The 27228-nt window shown below is 38.8% G+C and overlaps 3 protein-coding genes across 3 annotated transcripts; 1 reads left to right on the forward strand and 2 right to left on the reverse strand.

Annotated features, from left to right (window-relative positions):
- Window positions 1-16152: 16152 nt before the first annotated feature.
- On the reverse strand, window positions 16153-19819 carry LOC9662716. The gene is made up of 14 exons (XM_002988277.2): window positions 19739-19819; window positions 19488-19561; window positions 18114-19411; window positions 17999-18030; window positions 17805-17937; window positions 17642-17739; window positions 17546-17590; window positions 17376-17481; window positions 17197-17323; window positions 17020-17135; window positions 16880-16956; window positions 16695-16829; window positions 16571-16639; window positions 16153-16505 (listed from the first exon to the last, which is right to left on the reverse strand). The coding sequence occupies exons 1-14, from the start codon at window positions 19778-19780 to the stop codon at window positions 16233-16235; spliced, it is 2625 nt and encodes an 874-aa protein (XP_002988323.2). The 5' UTR covers window positions 19781-19819; the 3' UTR covers window positions 16153-16232.
- Window positions 19820-20046: 227 nt separating this feature from the next.
- LOC9636632 (UPF0603 protein Os05g0401100, chloroplastic) lies at window positions 20047-21499 on the reverse strand. Its single transcript, XM_002988278.2, has 3 exons — window positions 21069-21499; window positions 20617-20809; window positions 20047-20386 (listed from the first exon to the last, which is right to left on the reverse strand). The coding sequence occupies exons 1-3, from the start codon at window positions 21459-21461 to the stop codon at window positions 20142-20144; spliced, it is 831 nt and encodes a 276-aa protein (XP_002988324.2). The 5' UTR covers window positions 21462-21499; the 3' UTR covers window positions 20047-20141.
- A 111-nt stretch (window positions 21500-21610) lies between these two features.
- LOC9636633 (acyl-lipid (8-3)-desaturase) lies at window positions 21611-23864 on the forward strand. Its single transcript, XM_002988185.2, has 13 exons — window positions 21611-21822; window positions 21878-21970; window positions 22026-22161; window positions 22215-22398; window positions 22474-22543; window positions 22590-22663; window positions 22724-22791; window positions 22841-22932; window positions 22988-23132; window positions 23179-23304; window positions 23363-23434; window positions 23485-23595; window positions 23656-23864. Exons 1-13 carry the CDS (start codon window positions 21611-21613, stop codon window positions 23731-23733), a joined length of 1461 nt encoding a protein of 486 aa, XP_002988231.2. The 3' UTR covers window positions 23734-23864.
- Window positions 23865-27228: the final 3364 nt, after the last annotated feature.

The following is a 27228-nucleotide window of genomic DNA, read 5'->3' on the forward strand; positions in this document are numbered from 1 at the left end:
GCCCGGCAGTTTAGTTAGCGGCATTTCAAAGTAGCGGGCAGCGGGCAGCGCCTAGAGCTCCCGACACTCAACTGGAAAGAGTGTTTTGTGCTGCTCTAGTGTCCCCGGCGGCGGCGGCGGCGGCGGGAGCTTTCTTTGCCAATTCTTTGCCAAGATCAACGGGGAGAGGAACAGCGCAAGATCTAGAGCTCCACCGAGCGAGTGTGAGTGGATTTCTTGGCATGAATTTGTGTGGAATTGGGCTTCGAAGTGTTAAGATCTCTCCCCAATTGGAGGTGGAAGATCGTAGGATGAGTGGGAGCCAGGCCGCAGAGGAAAGGAAAGAGGAAGAATGCGCGACTCCAAAAGGGCGGCAGCACCAAATTCCCGAGCCAGCAGCGTGGGCGCCGCCGCAGCCGCCCAACAAGCCCCGCCCCGCCAAGAGGAACAGCAATTCGAGCAGGGATTTCTTTGTGGTGGCTGACGACGATGAGATCTTCGCTCCACTACGCAACGAGCAGCATCACCAGCCTCGAAAGGTCCACAAATCCGAGCTCACGATCCCCTGCACAAATGCAAATGCCAAGCCAGTGAAGTGGTAATTGTTAATAGTACATTAACACTAACTTAATTATAATTAATGTTTATATTAATTCAAATGTATATATATTTATAAAGGGTTCTTATCAACGAGGGACCATCGAATATTCTTTGAATTTGACCATCATGATTCTCGTTGTTTACACCAAAACCAGCCACTGGGTTTAGCCGTCCGATGCCACCATCCTACGGCCCAATTTTGATCTTGGAGAAAAATCTCCGGGTCATCCAACCGGCGGCGAAGGATCATAGACGAATCCCCCGCCGAGCTGGCGCTCTGATCCCTCAACTCCCGCGGTCTCTTCGCTTCCTCGCCACGTTTCTAAGATGTAGCCATCCATTTTCGACATCGCCCCTGTGCGCGCTGGCCGATCATGGATGCGTGACTCCTAGGGGATCTCCTGTTCAATGGCGAGCCCAATAGCCAGGAGTTTGATTCCTTGCTTCGGCTTCTCGAGCAGCAGGAGGAGAACGAGTCCTGCGCTGCTGCCTTCGCATCGGCGCTAAAGCATGGTGACGCGCCAATGCAGGCAGAGCAGTCATCAAAGGGTGAGTCAAAGCTCTTCTTTTCCTCGCCTTTCCGCTTACAGGTTTTCGGGAAGACGCATTGCTGCAGCGTTTCTCGTTGGAACGAATTCACTCCGGAGATGGAGGGGAGAATTCTTGTTTTCAAGAAGATCGGCAGCACCAGCACGACATTCTCCAGCAGGCACGGCCAGAAGATGCAAGCAAGAAGGGTTGTAGAAAAAGATATCTCCACCCCATAGCTGCAACAGAGAAGATGGAAGCAAGGAATCAAACTGTTCTCTGTTGCAGCTATGGGGTGGAGATATCTTTTTATGAAGTAGTTGGTAGCAGAGACAGGATTGAGTGAGCAACAAATCTCTTACTGGCTCAACAATAAGAGGAGACGCACAAAGACGGTGATTTCATCCTGTGTCGTGGTTCTCAAGAAATGTTACCGCTCTAGAGGGCCACCAGCCCAACCATGTGGTTTCTGTCGTCGATTACCTGATTGATCTGTTCTGTTTTATAGGGCATTCTTCACGCAGCATTGCACAACGACTACTGGAGCCTCATTGAATTATTTTCTAGTGTGAGTGCACTTTGTTATCGAAAGCAGAGAAAGTTCCTCCAGTCGCATTGATCCAATCGACGATACGTTGTCTCTGAGCCGAGCATCTTTACGCAGAAGAAAAGATAAATATTAGATGAGGCAAGTCAAGTATTTTACTTGCATATGCAACGTTTCCACCTTCAGCTGGATGTCCCAGCACTCTCAGATCGCAAAGGTTCACTGGTTTCAATATATTCTTTCACATATCTCCTCAAATGTTTATTAAAATTCTTAGAATATTTTGTTATACCAAAAGTATTCTGTCAAGGTTTTAAATTGACAGTTTTAGAGGCAATAAAGGATAAAAAGAACATTAATTATAATAAAATTAAATGCAATCTCAAATTCTTAGTGGCAATTGTTAATTAATAGAGGTTTAGAGTTTAGCTCATATTTTTCAGTTAATATAATAATTTTCTGCATGTTGCATGCAGTCACATTTTGTTTTATTATCATATTTATTAATCAAATTGATCAAAAGTTTATAATTTATAAACATAAGATTAATCTTATTGCATATCAACCATTAGATGGTAGAATATACTAGAATATACTAGAAAGTGTTTAAAAAATTTTATAAATTATAAATGCAAGATTAATCTAAATAAATAACAACCGTTAGATGGTAGAATATCCTAGGATATCCAAGCATATTCTAGATATATCCACTACCATCCTTGGTTTGATTAAGCAAACCTAAAACTTTATTGTACTAATATTAAATTCGATATCCAATAACTAAAAGCAAGACATTCAAAAGTGTTTTATTTTGTATTGAGACTAATTATTAGAGTAAGACTTCTCTTATCTATAATGTAATTTTATATAAATTATTTTATTAATAATATAAATATCTTTCTTGACTTATTTTTCTGTAATTTAATATAAAAAATTTATTATTAATAATGTAAAATCCATAATATTGCAGATCTAAAGTTTAATATTTGAATACACATAATAAGAAATATATATATGCTTGCAAGGGATGAAAGATTTACCATAGACGTCCCCATTTATAGTATCAATTCCAAGGTTGAGAACTATAAATTTGTGATGATGGTATTATTGTTTGATACTGTTACTTTTAACTTTTGCCTTCAACTTTCAACTCCAATGCCTTTAAATATGTTATCCTTTGACCAAGTATTTGTAATTTTCATATATTTGTTTTTTTTTTTGTCTTTGGAATTTCTTGAGAAAGCTTTAGGCTTGAGCTTCTAACTTTGGTTGTAAAGTGTTTTTTTTTTTAAATTTAAAACCTATTTAAATTAGAGTAAATTAACTAATACATGTTCTAGTAACCTATGCTGTAACTTATGTTGAATTAAGCCTATGAATTGATCAAAGTGTTGTGGAGGATTAACATTGTCCCTAGACAAAGGAGCTGGAATGTGTACCACACAATTTTCCTTCAATCCAAGCAAAACATTTGACAGTGAATTTTATTATCATACTCCCTTTACTAAATCTGCTATTTGCATTTAGCATCAAGGTGTCACATATTCCCCTTTTAGAATATTATTTATGAATATGCTTTTCATTGGACAGTTACTATTTGATTAGATTCAAATAGCTGAAACGTTTCCATTTATTTTTTGTTCCAGGTTTATTCTCTTTTTCAGTGCCAAGAAACAACTAACCTGGACTCTGGATGAGACTTTTGACCAATGCTTTTGGCTATTGCGACTTGTGCTGGAACAAATGGTGAGAAAATCTGCAAATCTTTATCTTTTGTGGCATTCATGCCTCTCTTTGCCTTGATGTTGGTACTCCCCGTTCTATTTAAGATACAAGGTATGTGAGATTTGCAAATCCTTTCTCACTCTTTCAAGAGAATTTGTATTCTTCTTCTTTGGCTAGTAACTACAGTTTCATGTGCTGTAGTTTCAAGATCACTCTTGCTTTGGATCTTGGAGGAGTGCCTCAGCACTTTACAGTAGCTGGGAGTCACTGTCTAGCAGCCAGCCTGCTGCATCCTTCAAGTATGTTAATGAAGCTATGAATTCTTGGACATCTATTTTTCTCTAGCAGTGGCTGTTTAAGCTCTTCCAGTTTTTGAACAAGATTCCCACCGGCAACAAAAAGCTAAGATATCAAGAGCATTGTCTGTGAAGGATTGGAAGTGAATCTCATGAGTCTGGCAACCCAAAGCTGTTCTGAACGAACAAATGGATGGGATATGTGTTTTATCTATACCTTGCATTCAATCTGTCAAGGTAATTTAAGCAATGTCTTTCATATCTTTTCTTTGTTTATCCTTCTATCTGTTCATTCTGTGGTTTTGTCCTTGACATAGTTAATGTTCTTTAAGCTTGGCAAAGTTGAGCACGGGATTGATTATGCACTATTTTAAGCTTGCTTAAATCTCCAATTTGTAAACTTCAGTGACTTGGTTTTTCCAGATTCGGAGGTCTTACCAGAGTGCATGGATTAAGCTTCAAGCTTGAGAGGGGTGGTCAAGCGTTTTTGAAAGTCTTGAGAGCCCAGGCCAGAGTGACTTAGATTGTGTCATTGCAGGCAAATTTAGGACAAAAGGACCTTGTGTCCTTGTTCATTCCAGACTAGCAAGAGAAAATGCCAAATATTTCAAACCTTGCACTAGAACAAATACTAAAACTGCTTACTAGATGCTCCTTATCTATTTACAAGGCATCACATCAGCAAACTTTCAAAGTTCTCCAAGGCTTAACTTCTTAATCCTGGAAGTGTGGGTGACTACAAAACATTCACTTCATTCTTTGAGTTGCTTGAAGTTGCCATGAGGCCTCCAACTAATGCCAACGCAATGCAGTAGTAGTTTGAGTAGATTATCCAGTTAAATTTGTGAAGATTGCTGCAACCTCATTTGACATAGGTCCATTATATCTTCTTGGATCAATATTCTTCTCTCTTTTAATATACATAACTACATAATGTATTCTTGGATTTCCATTTCCAACTGTATTTATATTTTGTATTTCTTCCTCTATATCTTTTAGCATCTTAAAGGCTTTAGCAAAGGGATTTATATCTTGCAATAATATATCTATTACATTTCATGTTATATTGGTTTTTCATCCATTCTTTAGTGGGATGTAATGTATTTAGAATATATATAGTTGTGAATATTTTGCTCCTTCAGTGTCTTTTGGCCTAAAACTACCAATGGAATGATATGCTTCTCCATAAATCTTAAAATAATATGGGCCACCAAACTCCATTTCTTCAATATTTGGTCCCATCAATGCAAATGTTAGTGCGTTATTATAATTTCATATGAGCTCTCTAAAATGTCCTCGGTGCATTGTACCAGATAATAAGTCACAAATCAACAATGGAAACTGAAAGTTATCAACTATAAGAACGTGTCTACCATGACAACATTGACTTTTATACACAATGTTTATTATTTTACAGTTACTATTGTTATTGAATTGCAGTAATCCCATATATATACTTGGTTGCTGAACTATTATCTTCTCATTCTTTATACAAGTTCTTTCATGTGCAAAATCAATTATAATATTCATATTTTTTTCTTGTTCATTCAAAATGTGAATTCTAATATTTGTACTTGGCAACATTTCTCCTCTTGAGTTACTAATCATTTGCAAATATGGTGCTTCTGGAGGTATTTTTGAAATAGATGTTAATTTACCATCATACAAAATCAATTCATTTGTTTTCTGTTTACATTTCCCACCCATTTTATATTCAATTTTTTCAGTTATTTCTATATGTAGTATCTTATATAGATGAAAGACATTGGACTGTTAATATGGATAGTGTAATAGGCAAGTTTGAAAATCTTTTGGCCAGAGTTAGGTAGGAAATGGTAATAGTGCAATATATAAGAAATAGTTTGTTTTCAAAGGAATATAAGAAGCAATGATAGTACTTCTATGTGAGTATCAAGCCAAGGTACATATTAGAAAATGGCAAAACACTTACAAAGCTTTTGAAAAGTTCTTTTGCACCTATTCACTTCTCATAAATATAATCTTAATGGAACAATTAAAAATGCTTTTCTCTATATCACAGAAAGGGCTTTGCTAAAAATAATTTTATAAAGAAAGGTATATTTCAATACAATATCATCTAATATCATAGTAATGTGAAAACAACACACTAGCAAGACTACTAACTTCCACTTAATGAGTCAAGTAGTAATGACATACTTAATGCTAGCAATCAATTGTGGAAAAAGGCCCCATCAGATCAAAGGCTACTAACTCAAACGAAAGGGAAATTGCAATTAACTTTAATTGTCTTTGTACAACACAAGGGAGAATATTACAAGTTTGGCACCAAATGTAGTTATGCACATATTAGATAACATCATGTTGCACTTTTAGCCAATAGAAAGATTTATGTAGCATTTCGGTCACACGATAATGTTCTATATGCTCACCTTAAATAAGAGAATCATGGTAGGCATGGAGAAAGCATGGAATAAAGATCAAAGCCACCACTAGCCATAAATGATTATTAGGATTTATCCTTACAAAATAAAAAAACCGTTCTAAAGGTGATATTGAGAATTTAAATGCCGAAATGGCAAGTCATCAACAAGTGATGCAGGATTTTCAAACTCATTGCAAAGTCTTCAAATCTATGGCTCAATCTTTTAAGCCTTGTGAATCTCATTAAAAGAAGGTAAATATTGCTCTACACATTGTGGACACTGAACATCAAGTATAGCAACTGCCGACGGCACAAAATCTTTGTCTAAAAAATTTATAAATGTTGGAATAATAAATTTGTCAAAAACATGAGAAGAGAGTGAAGAAGGAAGAGGAGATCAAAAAAGGGCATCAACATCAACCATAGAACTCCTCAGGAAATGAATAATATCAAAATCATATATCTAAAGCTTTAGAGCACACCAAGCAATATGACCAATTAAGTTCTTTCATTTTAATAATAAAGTAATGGCAGCATGATCACCTTCTAGTAACATCTGAAAACTATGTAAATATATATGAAGTTTCTCAAAACCCCAAACTGTTGCTAAACACTCCTTCTTTGTTGTGGAATAATTCACCTCCATTAGTTATAATTGTAGTGCATGTAGTTTTCATCCTTTATCCTATGATGATATACCATAGGATAACCATGAAGTGGAATCTAAAACCTTCTTGTGCCATATGTTATATGTCATATGTGTCCCTAGGAACAACGGAGTAAAACTTAAATTTCTAAACACTAAACAAAAGAACGGAGCCAAATTCCTAGGCGTGGAGCCAAGGAGTGACGGCACTAGAGCACAGAACGACTCCTAAGCATATATCCCAAAGAGTGAAGGGATAGAACCATGAAGTAACTTGAAATAGTCTTAGAGTATTTAACATATTAATATCAGGACCATTACACAAAACAGAGCTAAATAGAGTTTAGCACTATTTTTGTAGCACATGTGGTTTTCACCCTTTATCCTATGGTGATTTACTATAGGATAACACCACAAAGCGGAACCTAAACTCTCTTTGTACCACGTGATAGATGCCATGTATCACATGCCACGTGTCTAAAGGAACGTGGTGTGGAACCCAAGGTTTAGGGCCTTGGGCCACTAAACGAAGTAAAGGTGCCAAACTCCCAAGCATGGAGCCAAAGAGTGATGGAACAGGACCACATAGCAACTCTTGAGCATACAGCCTAAAGAGTGAAGGGATAGGAGCCCGGAGTGACTTAGAACAGTCCTGGAGCAACCAACATCCCAATGCCAAGACCAACACGTAAAACGGAGCCAAACAGAGTCTGGTGTTATTTCGGCATACCGGTGGCCTAACGTGAGGACATGGGTACTCCACCAGCTAGCATAGAATGGAACTTGGGCTTAGACCTAAGCCGGACACAGAACAAGGACAAGCATGCAAGCAAGAGCTAGACTATGTCTTAGATTGGTCAGCCATGCTCGACCTACCCACTATCCCTACTATACATTTGAAACCCCATATCCCCCCCTCCCCCCCCCCCCCTTGAGGAACACACGCTTTGGGCTTTCACCCCAAGCCTCCCTTAGTAACAAGAGTTAGTCTCTGGGACAAACTCGAAATATACTAAATATGGAATGTCTTTAGATTGTGAATTTGGACATGGGACGAACACCATTGTGTTCAAGCCAATCTCTACATTCCGTAGATATGCCAAATGAACAAATCTAAACACTTTCCATAATTAGCATTTGGGACTGAAATGAGACTAACACTAAAGGCATGATAGCAAGGGTGTTTGGCATACACGGTAAGCTATCATCCAGCGATATTGAAGGACTAATCTCAATACATTAGGGTTCTTGTCAAGCCAGTGCAAGATAGACCAAAAGAGAACTAAGAGCCAAGCCGACTATGCTCAGCTAGAAACACATAGGAGTTCCTACCTTATGTCCATCTGGCTAAGTACAGGTGTTAAGCCCAATAAACTAATATAAATAGTCATCCGATAAATTAGTATTACAGTATTGGAACCACCAAGATCACGATAGTTGGAAAACATAGGATTCACCATCTAACAAAATTCAATAGCAAGTATATCATCAAGAAAACTCAATGATGAAACTTAACTACCAAAGATGGTAGACAGTCTGCTAAACAACTTACGAAAGATAACTTAAAGCTTGAAGAAGCCTATATCTAAGTTTTTGTCTATAATGATCACAAGTCTTGCATGAACTAACTTCAATGTTAAAGAAGAAATCATAGTATAACCCACAATATCTTTCTTAACACATTCATAAGTTAAACTTCATAATGCCAAAGTTAATGAAGAGCATGTCTGCATCAATCCAAAAGCTAAGTATAACGAAGCTATGCTCAACAAATGATCACTAAACGATCCTCCATGAATCCATCTATAAAAAACGTAACTCACTTCATAACAAGCACAAGAAGAATCATCAATGATCAACATATTCCAATTCAAATCCAAGAAGGACTCAAATATTCTAATATCAATCACTAACTCTTCCTCTCGTAAAGTTAGTATAGTTCACGATTAAATCACTTTTCAAGGAAAAGCTAAAGCTCCATCTCAACTAAGAAATTTCGTCGAGAACGCAACTAACTCAGCTTGCCACTCAGTTCATTTGAACGTCAACATAGTTGCTAACTAGCAAATGCACGAATGCTAATAACACAAAGTTACAACTAAATTATCAACACTATTGCTATCGAGACTAATGAAACTCAATATCAATCTTTTAGAGAGATATCTCATTTCACTCAAATCTCAACATCAATATTGTCAACGACAAGGCATCACTTCAATGCCATCAACACCAAAACAAAGTTAAAAGAAAGCTCGAGTGAATCACCACTCAAAGCGCTTTAGCAACCTAGCTAACCAAGGTCGAAGATACCTTAATTAGTATCTGAGACCAACCCTTCAGCCAAACTCAGTTACAAATAACACTTCATCAAGGAGTGATTCACCACGTCTAAAACTTAATGAAATCCAACACTAAAGACTAGATGTAACCAAATGATATCAATAGAGGTAGAGTCGATATGTTAACATGAAAAACTCATGTAAGTCTAATGACACGATCCTCCGCAACACCATCCGATAAAGCAAGCCCATCACTGCTAAATCATCATCGAGCAAAGCAAGTGTCAAACAGTCCTCGACGAAGTCTACAAGCAATCATTAGTTGTAAAGCAATTAACAATCACTCCTCAACTTGCCTTCACAGGTCCCAACACTAAACTCATATCATCAAGTTATATATACTTGTCCAGTATGAACGTGATACCCCAGGTATGAGATAAAAGTTTATAGACAAGCACAAACTAAATGACCACTCGAATCCAACTCAACCGCAATAAGCTCACTAATGCATTTAGCTAATAGCTCTGAGCATGCCTTGAAGAGGCTAGTTATACGTAATCAACACTTAGTCGAAACTAAAGTGAAGACCACGAGATGGACTCATATCGGTACACAACCTCCTCATAAATAAAGCTATAATATGGGTACCAACATCTTAACTCAAACAACTAAGTTGGACATCACCATCCTTAGCCAAGGCACAGGGTCACCAAGACTAAGTCAAAATCAATGAGAGCTCATTACTCTCATAGAGCCTAATGAAATGCAAGATGCAACCTGCCACCAAGCACAACGCTACAAAAGAAAGGCACAAAGGTCACCTTTCTTAGAAAAGCGCAACGGCCACTTTCCTATGCCAACTCCAGACTCTATCCAACTTAATTGCTTTAGCCCCAAAAGTTAGCATCCTTTTCGGGCTGCATCATACAAACTATCTACTAAGGTCTAAGCCAATCGAAGTCAACTCCAACCCTTTCACTAATTTGTATTAACTTACGAAAACGGAATGGTTTTTGGGCAAAGTGATCAACAGATCAACCATTGGAAAAGTCTATGAAAATTTGTGGAAAGTTTTCCATCATAGAGAAAGAATGACTCTCAGTCCAGGATTGCAAACTTTTAAGACTCAACCAACTTCCTCCTATTAACAACTTCACATAGGTTCACCTCAACAGAAATTCTCATGACCCATAGTATACTTAAGCTTTGAACATCTTTGCCCATACTTTGACATCCAACACCGACATCCGCAAATGCAAAGTGAACATTCAAGGCTTGATCATGAAAATCACATCTCCAGATATCTAAATTACACTAACACTCTTCTTCAACCACCTTCAAGATCCAATGTGAAGCTTAATACACTAACAAGAAAAATGACATGGAAAATCAAGGTCTAAAGAAAATTCTTCATTATTCGAAATAATAATGCCACTTCCACTAACACAAGTGCTAGTGATATTAATGCCTTCACTACACACCTTCTCCATCTAACAATTTACTCCAAGTGTTAACGGATCAACTGATGAGATATAGCAACTGAATGCTACAACCCTTTTCCAACACCACATAGGCAAACTCTCAAGGAAACAAGGTACCAACTAGAGCTTAGCATAATGGACCACCATCAAGAATCCAATCAAAGCTACTACAATGCTACTATATGTAAGTAGATTAGCTTCACTATCAACCACTTTGGGGTTGATCATTGTCTAACCAAGCAACTTCGTAAACACATTACTCATTATCACATGGATATGATATAAGTATCACAATGAATTGATCATCAATTGAGCAACACCACGAGCAATACCCATGTTATTACTTCAAAGGTTTATATGAATATCAAGTGCTAACTCAATTCGACAAAATGTTACATAAATGCCACACCCTATCAATAGAGATTTACAACACTTAACGCCACTAACTTTTGTTCACAACATGGACAAGCTCATGCCACTCTCTTTCCAACCAAACTCAAAACTAATCTAACACCAAGCTATTCAAGGAGTAATAGCAAGGTTCCCTTGAAAAAGAATTGAGCATTGTAATCCAAGTCTTCTAATAGCAAGCCTAGACAAAATGGTATAGCGCTTCACTGCTATCCATCTCACGACTCACCATTTGCAAGACTATCATTTCCAACATGCATCAAGGTAGGGACTCTTGATTACATAATGTGAACACGAGCAATGAGTCATACTTCGTTGCAAATCATCTCTCCAAGAAGAGAAAATGATTTATGTGTTTGATCCTTCATCCCTGACGACTCTCTTTTCGGTCTCATCTTTGACTAAACCTCAAGCTTGCATTTGCATTACCTTCAATTTAATCCAAGAAAAGTTTATGAGAGAGCACAACAATGACTACCTGAATCAATAAACTAATCCCTACAGTCTTGATTGATCCACTTATAATCATGCCTAAGAAGGATCTACTAGTGCCATGCTAAACAGTTACAGGCTAGCCTATTTGCCACTTATAACAAACCTAGGGAAAGTTTACTTAAACCCACGGTACATGGAACAACTCACGGAACCACTGATAGGCTAACATTAATCCTACCAACTCAAAGCATAACCTCGAGTTGTTAATGTGCCTCACTCACGAGCCCAAGCGTAAACTCATGTTGCTGGAACAACTCAATCCTTCTTATGAGCCCAAGAGCAAGCTCACACAATGCGGTACAAAAAAGTAAACAAATCCATACCCAAGGAACAATTGCGAAGTCTTTGCACCTAAATGTGTACCCACTCGGATCATCGTTTTCATCTCTGCGTATGTAACGAGACTAGTTGCCCAATCTCATTGGATAGTACTCACCGAGACTCATCCTCTGATACCAAATGTAGCGCATGTGGTTTTGACCCTTTATCCTATGATGATTTACCATAGGATAACACCACGAAGCGGAACCTAAACTCTCTTTGTGCCACGTGACAGATGCCATGTGTCACATGCCACGTGTCCAAAGGAACGTGGTGTGGAACCCGAGGTTCAAGGCCTTGGGCCATTGAACGAAGGAACGGTGCCAAACTCCCAAGCATGGAGCCAAAGAGTGATGGAACTGGACCATAGAGCAACTCCTGAGCATACAGCCCAAGGAGTGAAGGGACAGGAGCCCGGAGCGACTTGGAACAGTCCTGAAGCAACCAGCATCCCAATGCCAGGACCAGCACGCAAAACGGAGCCAAACGGAGTCTGGCACTATTTCGGCATACCGGTGGCCTAACGTGAGGATATGGGTACTCCACCAGCTAGCATGGAATGGAACTTGGGCTTAGACCCAAGCCGGACGCAGAACAAGGACAGGCACGCAAGCAGGAGCTAGACTATGCCTCAGGTTGGTCGGCCATGCTCGACCTACCCACTATCCCTACTATTCATTTGGAACCCCTCATAGCCCCCCCACCCCCCCTTGAGGAACACTTTAGGCTTTCACCCCAAGCCTCCCTTAGTACCAGAAGTTAGTCTCTGGGACAAGCTCGAAACTTACTAAATATGGAATGTCCTTAAATTGTGAATTTAAACACGGGACGAATACCATTGTGTTCAGGCCAATCTCTACATTCCGTAAATATGCCAAATGAGCAAATTTAGACACTTTCCATAATTAGCATTTGGGACCAAAATGAGACTAACACTAAAGGCATGATAGCGAGGGTGTTTGGCATACATGGTAAGCTATCATCCAGCGATATTGAGGGACTAATCTCAATACGCGAGGGTTCTTGTCAAACCAGTGCAAGACAGAGCAAAAGAGAACTAAGAGCCAGGTCGAGTATGCTTAGGTAGAAACACATAGGAGTTCCTACCTTATGTCCATCTGGCTAAGTACATGTGCTAAGCCCAGTAAACTAACACTTGAACAAGAGGGGCTGATAAAGGGAACCAGCAATACCGACCTCCTGCTGTCGTGGCAGTAAGGTAAGAGTGTCCGTAAGGACTGGTTGACAGGTAACTTTTGATACCCAAAGTCATATTCACAACAATTTTAGCATACCGATGGTTTAATGCGAGGATATGGGTACTCCATTAGCTAGTATAGTATGAAATTTAGGCTTAGACCCAAGTTGGACACAGAATAAGGATAGGCATGCAAATGAGAGCTAAATTATACTTTAAGTTGGTTAGCTATACCCAACCTACCCACTATCTCTATTATACATTTGGAACCCCTTATAACCCCCTTTTTTACTATTATTACTAGTTGTTGATATTATATTCTAAGAATAGTATTTAATAAGCATTCTTTCACTTGTCCAAGTGGAGTTTGTTGAACACTTGGGTTGTATATAAGTGTGACAATAATAGTGCTACAACTTCTATAATTGTCCATTTGCAGAGTTCAAAGTGAATGACCTAGTATTAGTCCATTTCCCCAATTTTATAATACATAATTTATTTAAAAAATTCCTTGCTCAATGAAAAGGATCATATAAAGTGTTATGGCAAGATGAATCATAAGTTTATGAGGTTCAACATGATGTTCAATAGGCCAATCCTCCAGAAATTTTGCATATACAACTAAAATGCTTTATACAAAAAGATCAAGAACAACTAACACCATTTACAAATTCATTAGTACCTCCTTTTGATGTTCTTCTAGATCTTGGTCCATCAATTAGAGAACTTTAATTGCATTCCATCCTTCTGAGAGGAGGAGATGATGTGAGGTCTAATTATATAACTATAATGTCGTATATTAATATTAGTATGGTAGAATTTTGATAACCATTGGATTGATTTCAATTTGGAACACTTTCTTTTATATATAACTTAAAGTTTTTGAGTTAATTGATATACACATTTCTATATTCCACTTTCCTATTCTATACACTCATAACATGGGATTTAATCCTTCAATAGGTAAGAAAGGGAACTGTTGTCATCTTATGTTTTCTAATTTGTAATTAATATATTTGATTATTTAAATAATTTTTTAATTAATTCATGAGTAAAGTTGACAAAGGGAAGAAAAGTAAGATCTAACTCTAGTTTCTAGAAGAGTTTATAAAATCTTGGTGAGGCTTACCTTAAAATATCTTTAAATTTAAGAAATAAAAGAGAATATTAGTTTTAGAAGTATAAAGTTCCTCTTATGTAAACATTTCTTAACATATTACTTTATATTTAGTTTGATGGTAAAACTAGAGGATTGGATATTTTACTTTACCTTTCCTCATCTTCTATGATTTGTTATTACAAAGTATTATTTTTATATCAATATAAAGGAGCATTGAAGGTAATTTATTCATGATATAAGAATAAAAACCTAATGCATAAGGAGAAAGATAAAAATGAAATATCAGCTGCTTACTTTAATCTTTCATATATATACAACCAAAGCAAAATTTTTGGCACAAATAACAATCAATAAGGGAAAGTTATTCTTTCATGTATATATTTAATATATGAAGAATCTAGTGCATATAACCATAGCTCAAATCTTGCTAAAATACTATATACTCAATCAATTCAATATTATGTTTAAAATTGATGTTTCTTCTTTGATTTGCAATAGTAGAAAAATTACCTTTTCTTCACCATCTCTTGTATTATGCATTTCTTAGATCATGTCAATTTCTATTTTCTTAATATATCCAGAACTATTCTTTGCTCTGGTTTATGAAGTTTAATATAAATATGAGCAATTTGGATAAATTTATTTATATATGTTCTTAAATGAAAAATTAGATACATAATAGAAATTATAATATTTTTTCATTAAACTATGAATGTTAGAGCTATCATTACACCTCAGATAAAAGCATTTAACTCAGTATGGAATTAAAATTGTAACTTCACCAAAAATATTACAAAATAGAAAACCTATTATTCTTTAGTTTAGTAAAACTTAACTATTTTTAAAGTTTGGATATGTTTTGGTTGTATAAAGGCAATAAAAACTATTAATTTTGTGATGCCTTGTTTTTTCCAACACTTGCATTATTATCTAATTGTATTATTTACATTATTATGTATTTCTCTAGAGATGAATAGTGGAAAATTTCTAAATAAATTTAACCATGCATAGAATCAAAATTCTCATATGCAAAATTAGAAAAGAAGATTGCTATATCTTCCAGCAGAAATAGGATCTCTACTAATCTTATGTATATTTTAGTGTTTAACCTGGCTATGGTTTAGGAGGATATTCTTTGAATTTAACCCATGTTCTACCACCCAAAACATGCCACATAGGCCTCTCCTGTGATAGAGAGTATACATCTCTTGTTGCCATGGACAAATCATCTAAAATTTTGGGGTTCAAACACTAATTAAGAAATTTGTATTTGTTTCATAAGTAAAATCTTTAATCATTTTTAGTATTGAATATTTATTTGTTCCAAGAGTAACATTTGTAACACTGTCACATAAAACACATAACCAAAGATCGCGTTGAAGTCGAAATCTTCCACATCTTTCACTAACTTCAATTGTGTACTCCTTATCCCGCCAGTTGGGCTTAGCCGTCCGATGCCACCATCCTACGGCCCAATTTTTATCTTGGAGAAAATCTCCAACGTAATAGACGAATCCCCTGCCGAGCTAGAAAACGAGCGCTGATTCCCGCTCTCTCTTCCTGCCTGTTGGGGCTGTAGCGCCCCTTGGGTTTGGGAGGATCTCCCGTTCAATGCTGTGCCTGAGGCATTCAATGGCAGGAGTTTAATTCCTGGCTTCAGCTTCGCGACCAGCAGGAGGACAACGAGTCCTGCGATCGGCGCTAAAGCACGGTGATGCGCCAATGCCATTGCACCAGCGCTTCTTGTCAGAGATGGAGGGAAGAGTTCTACTGCAAGTTCCCAAGAAGGCCGTTGTCATCTTCTTGGGAACTTGCATTTCTAGAAGGTAGAAGAAGAGGTCCAGCTGACTGAAAGGTATGGTTATAGAAAAAGACATGTCTACCCCATAGCTTCAACGGAGAAGCTCGAAGAATGGAAGAGAACAATAAATTCCCATACCCGACAGTAAGATTCTTGCTTCTTTTTCTCTTTGATTTTTCCCGTACAGAAACTAACAATAGCTCAATCAGCTCGAAAGAGACAGGTTTGACTATGGACCAAAGGGGAGACGCAGTCTGGCCAGACCCCGAGCGTGGACTCATAGCTGGTGATCTTAGAATTGATTGTGTACCTAACCACAGCTTTGAAAGTTTTGTATCCCCACTGAGAATGTTGTCAACTTATACAAAATAATTGTATGTACATTTAGCATTGTTTCTTTGTTACTCCTCCTCCCAGACTTGGTAATCGCTGCCTTGACCAACGCTTCGTTTCCAATTTCCAATGAGATCGTTCTGCTTGGATGGGTTCCAATCGAAGCGACCGAGTTTTACCACCAGCTGCTCCCCAACTTTCGCAACGTAGCCATCGTTATTTGCGTGGAAGATTTTTACAGGACTCCGGCAGTTGATGCCAGTGCGATTCCTTGCTGCGATGAGATCCACAATGGGATCACGCAGCCCAAAGTCATAAAAGTGATCGTAGAAGATCACAGGCTGTGGCAACAAATAAAGGTGAGGAAAAACGCACTGCAATATATTCGTTTCAAAGAGAGACTTACCGTCCCAGGATGTGTTAGTATGTATGCGTAGCCTTGAAGGAGTTTGTCACGAGGAAATGGCCAATGACCCTGTGCCAGAATAAAAACTTTCAGTCACTTCAGGAACTCATGCAAGACGGCGTACCTGAGTTGATCCTGTGTCGTGGTTCTCAAGGAATGTTACCGCTCTCGAAGGCCACCAGCCCATAACACCAGGGGGTTTCTGTCGTGGATCAATGAGTCTCCAGTACTCGTTGTGCAATGCAGCATGAAGAATGCCCTGTAAAACAGATCAGTCAGGCACATTCTTTTCTAGTTTTGGGTGCACACCTTTGTTGTCACGTCGAAAGCAGAGGAAGTTCCTCCAGTTGCATTGATCCAATCGATGATACGTTGTCTATGAGCATCTTTACGCAGAAGAAAAGATAAACATTAGATGAGGTAAGTCATGGATTTATCCTCAGGCTTACCCTGGTTATATGCAACGTTTCCACCTTCGTACAGCAAACTGTCCCAGTACTCGCCGATCGCAAAAGCAGGTTCACTGGCTTCAATATATTCTTTCACGTAACCTCCCCAAAATCCCCTGTGTTTAACGAGAGAGAGTGTCAATCGATATATAGCATCAAGTTGTCTAGACCGCTTACCTGACAAAGTCTAAACGCCAGCCATCATATCCAATCTCTGTTTTCAGCCAATCCAAGTATTCTTTGATGTCCTTTCGAACGAAGGCCTGGGAGTGATCAATATTGGGAGCAGCATGGAAAATATCACCTGAATACGTTAAAAGATGTTAAATAACTGTTGAAGAAAATGCTGAACTTACCGCTCGAAGGATTTCCTCGCCCTTGAAAGTTTGGATCATCGTTCACTATAGCCTCTGGTCCCCAAGAAAGTTTTCCTCCAAAAATATTCCAGACGCCATTTGAATTCTGTGATTTTTGTCGCTCAAAAACAGTCAGAATTACTGGTGAGAGGACACACAATGCTGCTTACTTGTTTGTAGGCACACCGGTGATTCAACACAACATCACCTAAGACCTGTCGCATTTAGAATAGTTAGAAAGCACCTAGGCCAGTAGTTGAGTTTACCAAAAGGTCGTGCTTGTGCATTTCTTGAATACAATGTTTTAACTCGTCCATGGATCCGTATGCTGAATTGAGGTTGTAGAGATCCACCGGCATGTAGCCTACACAATAGAAAAAAAAAACTTGATCCGTTACTCTGTTCAGCAACCGATTATTGACATGAAACCTTGTGGAGCGACGGATTCTGTAGGTGGAGGAAACCACACAGTTGTTATGCCGGACTGCGAAAGATCAGCAGCTTTTGGCGCCAGGTCCTGATACCATCTCTTGCGGCAACTCTCCCAATTGAAGCCTTGAAACTTAAAACAGAAAGAAGAATCTAATGATTTTTTGCAAAACAAGGCTCAGAAATATACATACCACGATTTCACGACCAGACCCTGTCCCTGATTCTGTAGGACAAACAAAGTGAGATGAAAGATTATAAAGAGGAAAGAAAGAAAAGAAGATCACTGTACCAGAAAAGAGAACGTACCAGGTTTTTCTTTTATCACTCTTCCTTTCCTCTTCGTAATAGTTGTTTGACCAAGAGCCTGCTCCAGGTCCCTTCGTTGTTTGTCCAGAGTTTCCTTCGCTACCACGTCCTTGGAAAACAAGTCATCTTGCTTCACTTTCGCCTTTGCAACGGACCATACTTCCTCCAACGAAGGAAGCTCAAGAGGTTTCGAGGTCTCTGTATCCGCAGAAACTGTTGTCTGATGTCTAGGAGGAATTCCTTGCATTGCTGCTTGTATTCTCTTCTTCATCCAATCTGGTATCTCCCTTCGTGGACCACCTTCAACGAGTTCTGCGATCTTATCTCCGCCTAGCAGTGCCGTCATACGACCATCTGAAAATACCACTGACCACTCAGCATCGGATCTCTGAAGCAACCCCTCGCTATTGAGGGCTCTCTCCTTCCAAGCCAGCAGCGAGGCTTCGGAAGCAGCAAGCGCGTTCTCGAAAGCTTGAAACCTTCGCAAATTCGCTTGCTCTTTAATTTTCTTGGCTTTCTCGGACGCCTCCATGGCTGCTTGTAGAGCTGCTAGCTGCGCCTCGAAAGCAACCTTGAGCGACTCCTCCCTCGCGCTTGCTGTGGCTCTGAGCGACTCGACTGTCTCGTTAAACATGGAAGCGCGCTCTTGAGCAGCATCCCCGACTTTCTGACGGAGTTCCTGAATAGTAACGTCCGCCTTGGCAGCTCGAGCCTCCGCAACTTTGGCTTGAGACTTTGCAGCGTCGGCAGCAAATTGGAGTCGCGAGAGATCGTCCTTTGCAATCTCCAGTTGTTTCTCGAGAGAAGCCACCGATTCTTCCAGAGTCGACAGCAGAAGCTCTGGTTTCGGCACCTTCTCAAGCAGCAGGAGCTTCTGTGCTAGAGTTTCTTCCGCCCGCTGTGCACACTCCTTGGCCGTCTCTAGCGCCTTTCGAGCCTCGTCTGCTACAGCTTCGAGCTCCGTAGCCACCGATACAGCCGCGTCACTGGCAGCATCTTTGACAGTCTTCTCCACAGTAAGATTCGCGTCGGCAACCGACGTCTTTTCCACCACGTCTTTGCGCTTTGCACTGCGCCTCGATATCTCCTCCAGTACAAACTCGGCAATCTTCTGGGCCTTCTTGTTGATGTCTTTGACGTTTTGTTTCTCCAGCGCAGCAATCTTCTCTTGCAAAACGTTTCCCAGCTCCGACTTGAGTGACTCATTGCTCCAGTCACTCGTAGACGCAGACATTTGCTTTGTCACTGTCTTCCTCTTGCTATCCTCCACTACCGGTGAATCACGTTGCAATGCAGCACTGGAACACGAATTCAAAAAGAAGTGAGACACGTCTAAAGCTTAAAGGCAAACGGGAAAAAAGTAAAGAAATTTACTTCACAAAATGCGTATAGCTCAAACGCTTCTGGATACCGGTGGCTCGTACTCCCTGCCGATTTCCGGGTATGAACTGCGAGGAAACAGTGAATCAATATCCACAGAAGAGATCGATCGAGATCTAAATGCGAGGCGAGAGAATGCGGCGCTATCGATCCTGCCAAAACCCTCGACGCACTGGATCCGTCGCAATCGGACCTCCAGACACCGCGCACGCAAGCGCCGCCGCGACACAAGCCGCTTTACATACCGTGGAGCAGCTGTGAGGCCGAATCACGGCAGCCGACGCCATAGCTCCGCCTCGCCCTTGCTCTGCCTTGACGATCCTGGAAGTAATAATATAAGGACCTCAAGGAATGTAAGGAAAACGCGCACATCGATTACGATGCAAACACGTGGCGCAACAGGATGCATTTGGGGCGCTTTACACTTTTCCACAGCCATATCTCCCTCCTTTCAGTTTTTGCCAACGTGGATCAACGACGTGTCAGACTTGACCTCCAATCAATGCAGGAAAAATGTTGCATGGATATTCTAAGAGATAGGCTCGTGGGTTTCTAAATTTAAAGAGATAGAAACTATAGCATGGTTGATCATACAATCGAACAAGGAGACATTGAAAGAGATAGAAACTATAGCTCGCTCATGGTTGATCACTTCCTTACGTAGGCGAAGTATTGGAGCATAGGAACCACGAAGGCGATGACGAGAAGGCCCACAACCACTGTCGTGAACTGGCCACGCTTTTCCTCGGTCTCTTTCTTGGTCTTGAAATTGGATTCGCGTTTGTTCTCCTGGAACTTGGGGCCGCCTGGATCTGGCAGCCCGTCTATGGCGGCGATCAGACGATTGCAAGTGCTGTAGAGGGCTTCGTTATACTTCTCGTCGGTCGCCAGCACTGGAAGGAGGCCAAGAGAGTGATTAGAAATAAGAAACATGAAAAGAGTAATGAATAGAAACATCTCTAGATGTTAAGAAACAGTAGTTCAATCTAGCTATCAAACTGACTAGAAACCGCTGTGACTTTGATCTAGAAAAACCATAGAGGAGAAAGATTTGCTCGTTTGAAGGAGAAGTATAACGAGCTGAGAGGAGTGATATGATCTAGAGACTTGAAAGAATTCGTACCAGGAAGGTTTTCGGAGACGACGGCTTCGAGGACCTGGTCACCGACTACCTTGGTGAACTCTGGGCCGCCGGTGACAGCGCCTTCTTTCTGTGTTGTCACGAGTAAAACGAGTCCTTTGTTGTTGCCAACTTCTACAGTAGGGTACCACTTCTCCAGTAGCTGATCCGCAAATTCGAACGCATCGGCTTTACTCTACACGCACACTGTTTGTAAGTTAGTCTCCGTTCCAAGAAAATGGCATTCAATCAAGGAGAGATGAAAGAAACAAGGCGATGCATGAATCAGGATCATGAAAAAATCGCGGGGGACAATCTAGAAGAACACAAACTACCTAAAGGATCGTCATGGAGACATTGCCTCAATTCACACAAACCACTGGAGAGCAATCATCTAGCAGAGAAAGCACAAGAACAAAAAAGTAGACAACACGGAAGGATGGAAGTGAACTTACCGTCAATTTGCGAAGAGTGACAATGTCGATGTGAAAACCCTTGCGCTCCTCCAAATCCGTGAGAAGATTCTTGATATCCGACTTGTTGACACGGCTCACAACACCGGCATCGTCCACGAGATGGCTCTCCGTGGGAGGTCCATTGGCCAGCACGCTGAATTCGTTCGCATTTGCTGGAAGCACTGGCACCGCTGAGATCTGGAGCGCCCCAGCGATGGCAAACGCCGCCGCAGCTTGAAGCGCTGGCACCGCTCTCGAATCTGGGGAAGAACGCATTGCTGCCCTAGCACTTACCTGCATTCGAGGAGAGGATTGGCGGCATCTTCTAGAGTTCTTCCCCAGGATTGACGATGCCGCGATCGATGCTTGCTGCGGCAATGTGAGCGTCGCCATAGCCGATGTAAATATTTCCCCTCGCTAAAGAGGCATTCCCGCCTTATCTATCACAAAGTCATCTCGGCCGTTGGATCAAACCCCACTTTTGAAAGAAGGGCAAGGAACTCCCAGCCGTTAGATCAAGGACTTTAACGTGGCGGGGTTGCATGCGTCCACCGCGCGGGTTTAGAGCCCTAACAGGAGGGAATATCAGGAATGCTGGCAACAGGCGATTGCCGTGCACTGTGATCGTCCAGATTTTGGGAATGGCGGACACGCGAGGAGCGGCGATTTACAGGCTAGAGGATGTCAAGGCGCATGATAGCGCCGAGGATTGCTGGCTGGTGATCGCTGGGAAGGTCTACGATGTCACATCCTGGTGAATACGAATCAGGCGTTTCTAGATTTTGGGAGCTAAGTGATTGCTGTTGCAGGGTCCCGTCTCATCCTGGAGGAAGTATGATCTATTTGCAGGCCGGGCGAGATTCTACTCATCTCTTCGATTCTTATCATCCGCTATATGTGAGGTACGTCGGTCGATTTGGAAATCTCCAGGCTGTGATGCTGACTCTAAGATCCCAGGAAATTGCTGTCTCGATACTACATTGGTGATTTCCAGGATGAGAATTACGATAATATCCAGTACATGCAGCCATTCGAAGAGAAGTTCTACACGACCCTCAAGGAACGAGTGGAGTCTTTCTTTGATAAATTCAAGGTAACATTTTCTTTGTTCTCATTTCTTGTGGGAATTAATTGACCATTGTGCAGCTGGATGCAAGAGTTCATCCTCATATGTTTCTCAAGTCGGCTCTAATTTTTGTAGGCTTGACCTTCTGCTACTACACGACTTTCTACAGGCAACAGCATTTTTTGTTTTCACTGTTCTCTGCTGCTGGGATGGGATTTTTCATTGCGGAGATTGGTTTATCAATCATGCACGATGCGAACCACGGTATTTATTTAGTTGGTTATCTCTCCAACTTGGCTATGTTGTTTCTCACGGCATCCATATTGTTTGTGTATTCAGGTGCTTATTCTCGATACCCTCTCCTTGGATATATCATGGGAGCGTCGCTAGATATTGTTGGCGCTAGCAGGTATTTTGTCTTGCAGTTTTAGTTTCTTCAAAACCAGATTCTGCAGTTTCATGTGGAAATACCAGCATGTTGTGGGACATCACTCTTTTACAAACGTTCACAACTACGATCCTGATATCCGTAAGTTTCCTGTTTTTTTTCCACCGCCTCCTGTGAACTTCGTAGCTTTGTGTATACCAGGTGTTAAAGATCCTGATATCCGCCGTGTGACAAGCAAACAGCCATGGCATGACTACCATATGTATCAAGTAAGACAGCTTCTGAAATCTTTTTTACGTGCTAATGTAACTTTTGCAGCACGTCTATCTGGCCATTCTCTATGGCCTTCTAGCGCTGAAAAGCATCTTTCTCGATGATTTCGTGGCTTATTTTAATGGACGCATTGGACCGTGAGTTTTTCTACGAAAGCCTCTTTCAATAATAACTATCGTTGTTTTTCTGCAGTGTAAAGGTGCCCAAAATGACACCCGTTGAATTTCACATTTTTTGGTGGGGCAAGGCTGTGTATGCCACCTACATGCTTGTCTTGCCCCTACTATTCAGCTATCACAATTTTCTTTCTTTATTAGTTTGTTATCTGGTCTCGCAGGTATGATGTATCCAGACTCTTGTTCATCTATAATTCACTTCTACAGCTAGTGACGGGATGGATGCTCGCTTTGCTCTTTCAAGTAGCTCATGTAGTCGAAGAAGCTGAATTCTTCGATGTCGACTGTACCAATGGTGTCCCAACTTTGTCTTCTGGGTGGGCGGCATTACAGGTAAGAGAAATATACTTGAGCGGATATGTATCCTGCTTATGATGCAATTTTTTTCCAGGTCAGGACTACCGCAAACTTCAGTGTCAATTCCTTATTCTGGACGCATGTTAGTGGCGGTTTAAATCACCAGGTATTATTGTTCCTCACTGTCCCTTGATGTATCGTAACACTGTTTTCCAGATTGAGCATCACTTATTTCCAGCGATTTGTCATCTTCATTATCCTAGGATTCAACCCATAGTGGAGTCCACGTGCAAAGAGTTCGGCATCCCTTACCATCGATTCCCAGATGTGAGTGCATTCGTATTGATGGTAGTCCCGCTACATTCTTAACCCTCGTCCTTCTTCCAGGTGTGGACGGCTCTCAAAGCTCATTTTGCGTACTTGAAGAAAGTTGGGGGAAGTGTCGAATTCAGGTTAGCCGGGTAGCCAACAGGAGGGTAATCCACTCGCACTTTCTCTGATTGTAGGGTACGGATCTTATCTTTTAAGTTCAAATGTGAAAGTTCTTTTCCCAAGAATCTTTAAAATATTAAAATTGTCAACAGAATCCATAAGAATAATAGTGTTATTCTTATTTAGTATTATTATTAATTCAATTGGTCAAATTCTAAAACTTTTGCTAAAAGAGAAATTAATAAAAATTTGAATGAATACTTTAAGCATAAAAACAAACTGTGAGTGCATTTCTCTTCAATAATTATATATGTTAGAATAAAGAATTCGAAGTTGCATTTAATTAGTAATTTTGTATTATATTTCATAATTGTCAACACCAAATTTAATTATGCTTTCTTGACAAAGGTGTATTTATTTTTAAATTTACATCTAAATTTTTATAATATATATTTAGATTTTAATAAAATTAATTAATATTTTATTATTAATTTGCAAAGCAACCAATTAACTAGTAGCTAACTAATAGTTAACTCATTTATACTTATCTATCTTTTATATCTAATCTAAATGTGATCTCAAGTATTTAGGAATAAAATCCTGATAATACCTTTATTTTCAAAAATGAGTGGAAGAAGAATATAAAAAAGTGTGACATTAGTATTAGTATAAGGATGATGGGGCTAAAGGAGATGTTAAAGATGAAAAATTAGGTTTATAATGCTAATGATAGTGAAAAAATTTAATTTTAATAAGGTTATAAAAAAAATGTTTAACAAGCTCTTAAGTATTATTAAAAGAACCATAAAAAAGAAAATTAAATAATAGAAAATGACACAAATTTTATACTTTTCATTGGTGGAGAAGGGGGTGACAATTAAGAATGATATTAGAGTGGGAAGGTTCAAGAAAATGAATATGAAAAATAAAATGAATTTGATAGAATGGAAAGAAATAAAATTAATTTATTTTAAGAATATGAGAATGACCCAAAATGTTTGTAATGAAGTCTAAAAGAAGGATGCGTAATACATGATAGCAAAGTAGTTAAACTTGATTTCTAAATTTAATCCTCCTCCTCCATCTTTCTCTTCCAATCTTGCTTTTGAAATCTTTTTTTATTCCTGTTAAAATATTTAATTGTTAACACCTCTAACATATCTAAAATTTTTACAAAAGTTTATTGATTGCTATTACCAACCTATCCCTACATATAAGGTAACTAAGGAAATAGACTATCATCTCAGCCAAGGATAAGTTGCACTTAACCCTATGTAATTTGAGAAAATTATCTCAATGAGAAAAAAATTTAAAGTTATAATCACTTATAATGTTCTAAAGAATGCTATGTAAGTGAAAAATCTCTTTGAAGACTAACTGAGGAATTCTTTCCCTAGTGATAAATTTAGTGTATGGAAGGAAATAGGCCATCTTTGTGAACGTATTAGCCACCATCAAAAGATTATCAAATTTCTAGGAAGGTTAATCAAGAAATCCATTTAAAATTATTATAATCCAAGAGGAATAAGAAGAGGTTGGAGCAACCCTAAAAAAGCATGTAAAAAATTATTATTGCCAAAATGTCTAATAGTTGAGATTGTAAAGCTAATCACTAAACATCCCCTTCAAGAATGTGAAAAAGAAGTTCTTACAAACTTGAAAATACATGTGATTAAGTTAAAACATTAATAGCAAATGAATCAGTCTATAAAGAGTTTTGAACAATATTGAAAGCTTACTAAGCTTGATATTGATTGATAACCCAAGTAGTTAAGAAATACTTAAAGCTCTTATAATCATTCCACACCACAGTCTAATGTTGTGGGCTCTCAAGAAAACATTGCCACTTCTCAAAATAATAAACAATTTACAATAATTCTTTATTATAAATCTTTGTTAACTAAAACTTTCTAGAATGGAAATCTATAGAATGTAACTTGCCATCCTCACCAAGTTGGGATAACACACTCCCAAAGCAGAATCACAGATATTAGCTTTGCTAAAAAAATGGTTTTATACATTTTTTAAAGAAGCATTGTTATTGAAGTAAAGACAACTTACTTAAGAAAAATAATTTGCCATAGAAATGCCATGAGGTATGACTATATATCCCAAGAACTCCAAGACCATGTTTTTCTAGCATCTTGAGAACCAAGCAAATATGTTAATCATGTGTTTGCTTGAATTCAAGATAAACAAGAATATCATCAAGGTACATAATCACCATTTTATTGAGAAGCTCTCAAAAGATGTTATTGGCTATATATTAGAATCGGTAGAAGCATTAGTTAGCCCAAATGTATTATGAAGTACTTGAAATATTCATAGTGTGTTCAAAAGTAGTCTTCTACTCATCACTAAAGTGAATCTGAATAAGATTATAAGCACTACAAAGGTAGCACTACCAAGTCTATAAAAAAACCTAAGAGTGTTTTGGACTAAAACTGCATTTAAACCTTAATAGTCAAATACAAGCCTAAGAATTCTATGCTTCTTTTTGACAAGAAAATAAAAACACCTATATGAAATTAAGAGTGATAAATTGTATTCTTGATTTGCAATAAACTTAAAAGGAGAAAAGTTATAGATTGGTCCTTATGGTGGCTGCACTCCTTGCAAATTAATTGGGAAATCATATGAAAGGACACTTACTTTCTTCTTATTGAACACATAACTAAAGTTTTGATTAAATAATATATTCAGAAATAAACATTATTAGACTTATATGCAACATATGTGTTCCTATACCCTACTATGATTTACTATAAAATAGCTATTGAGTGAAACCCTTGGACATATATGCCAAGGACAATGGAGTGAGACTTAACTTTCAAAGCTTTAGGTTGTTGAATAAGGGATGGAGTTGAACTCCCGAGTGTACAACCAAAGAGTAAATGAATAAGAACATAGAGTATTATTAGAATAATTCTAGAGTATCTCAACAACAAAATAAATATGTAAAATGGAGCCAATAAAGTCTAGTGCTATTTTAACATATTAATGGCTTAATGTGAAGAAATAGGTGCTAGCATGGTATAAAACTTAGGCTCAAACCTAAGTTAGATGTGAAATAAAGATAGATATATCTAGTGAAGAATCAGACAATGTCTTAGATTGGTTGACTATGCTTGATACTATACATTTGGAACCCCCAATAACTAATAAGACTAAAACATAGGATATAATAGTGAGTGTCTGGTGGATAAGGTAAACTATCATGTAGTGATATTAAGGGACTAATACTCAATATGCTATGGTTTTTATCACTAACTAGTGCATAATATAACGAAATAAAAATTTCTTATCAAGCTAAGTATGCTTAGTTAATTATATGTATGAATTCAGTCCTTATATTCATTTAGTCCAAGTATACTCTTAACTTAATAATAGATCATCTTCAAGAATTAGTCAAAGCTACTACAATGGTACTATATACAAGTAGACTACATCATCTTCATAAATACATTGTTCACGATCATAAGGACATGATATAAAAATCCCAATTACTTGATCTTCAATCAAGAAATA

The sequence above is a fragment of the Selaginella moellendorffii genome, unplaced genomic scaffold (genome assembly GCF_000143415.4).
Source record: "Selaginella moellendorffii unplaced genomic scaffold, v1.0 SELMOscaffold_87, whole genome shotgun sequence".
Lineage (NCBI taxonomy): Eukaryota > Viridiplantae > Streptophyta > Lycopodiopsida > Selaginellales > Selaginellaceae > Selaginella > Selaginella moellendorffii.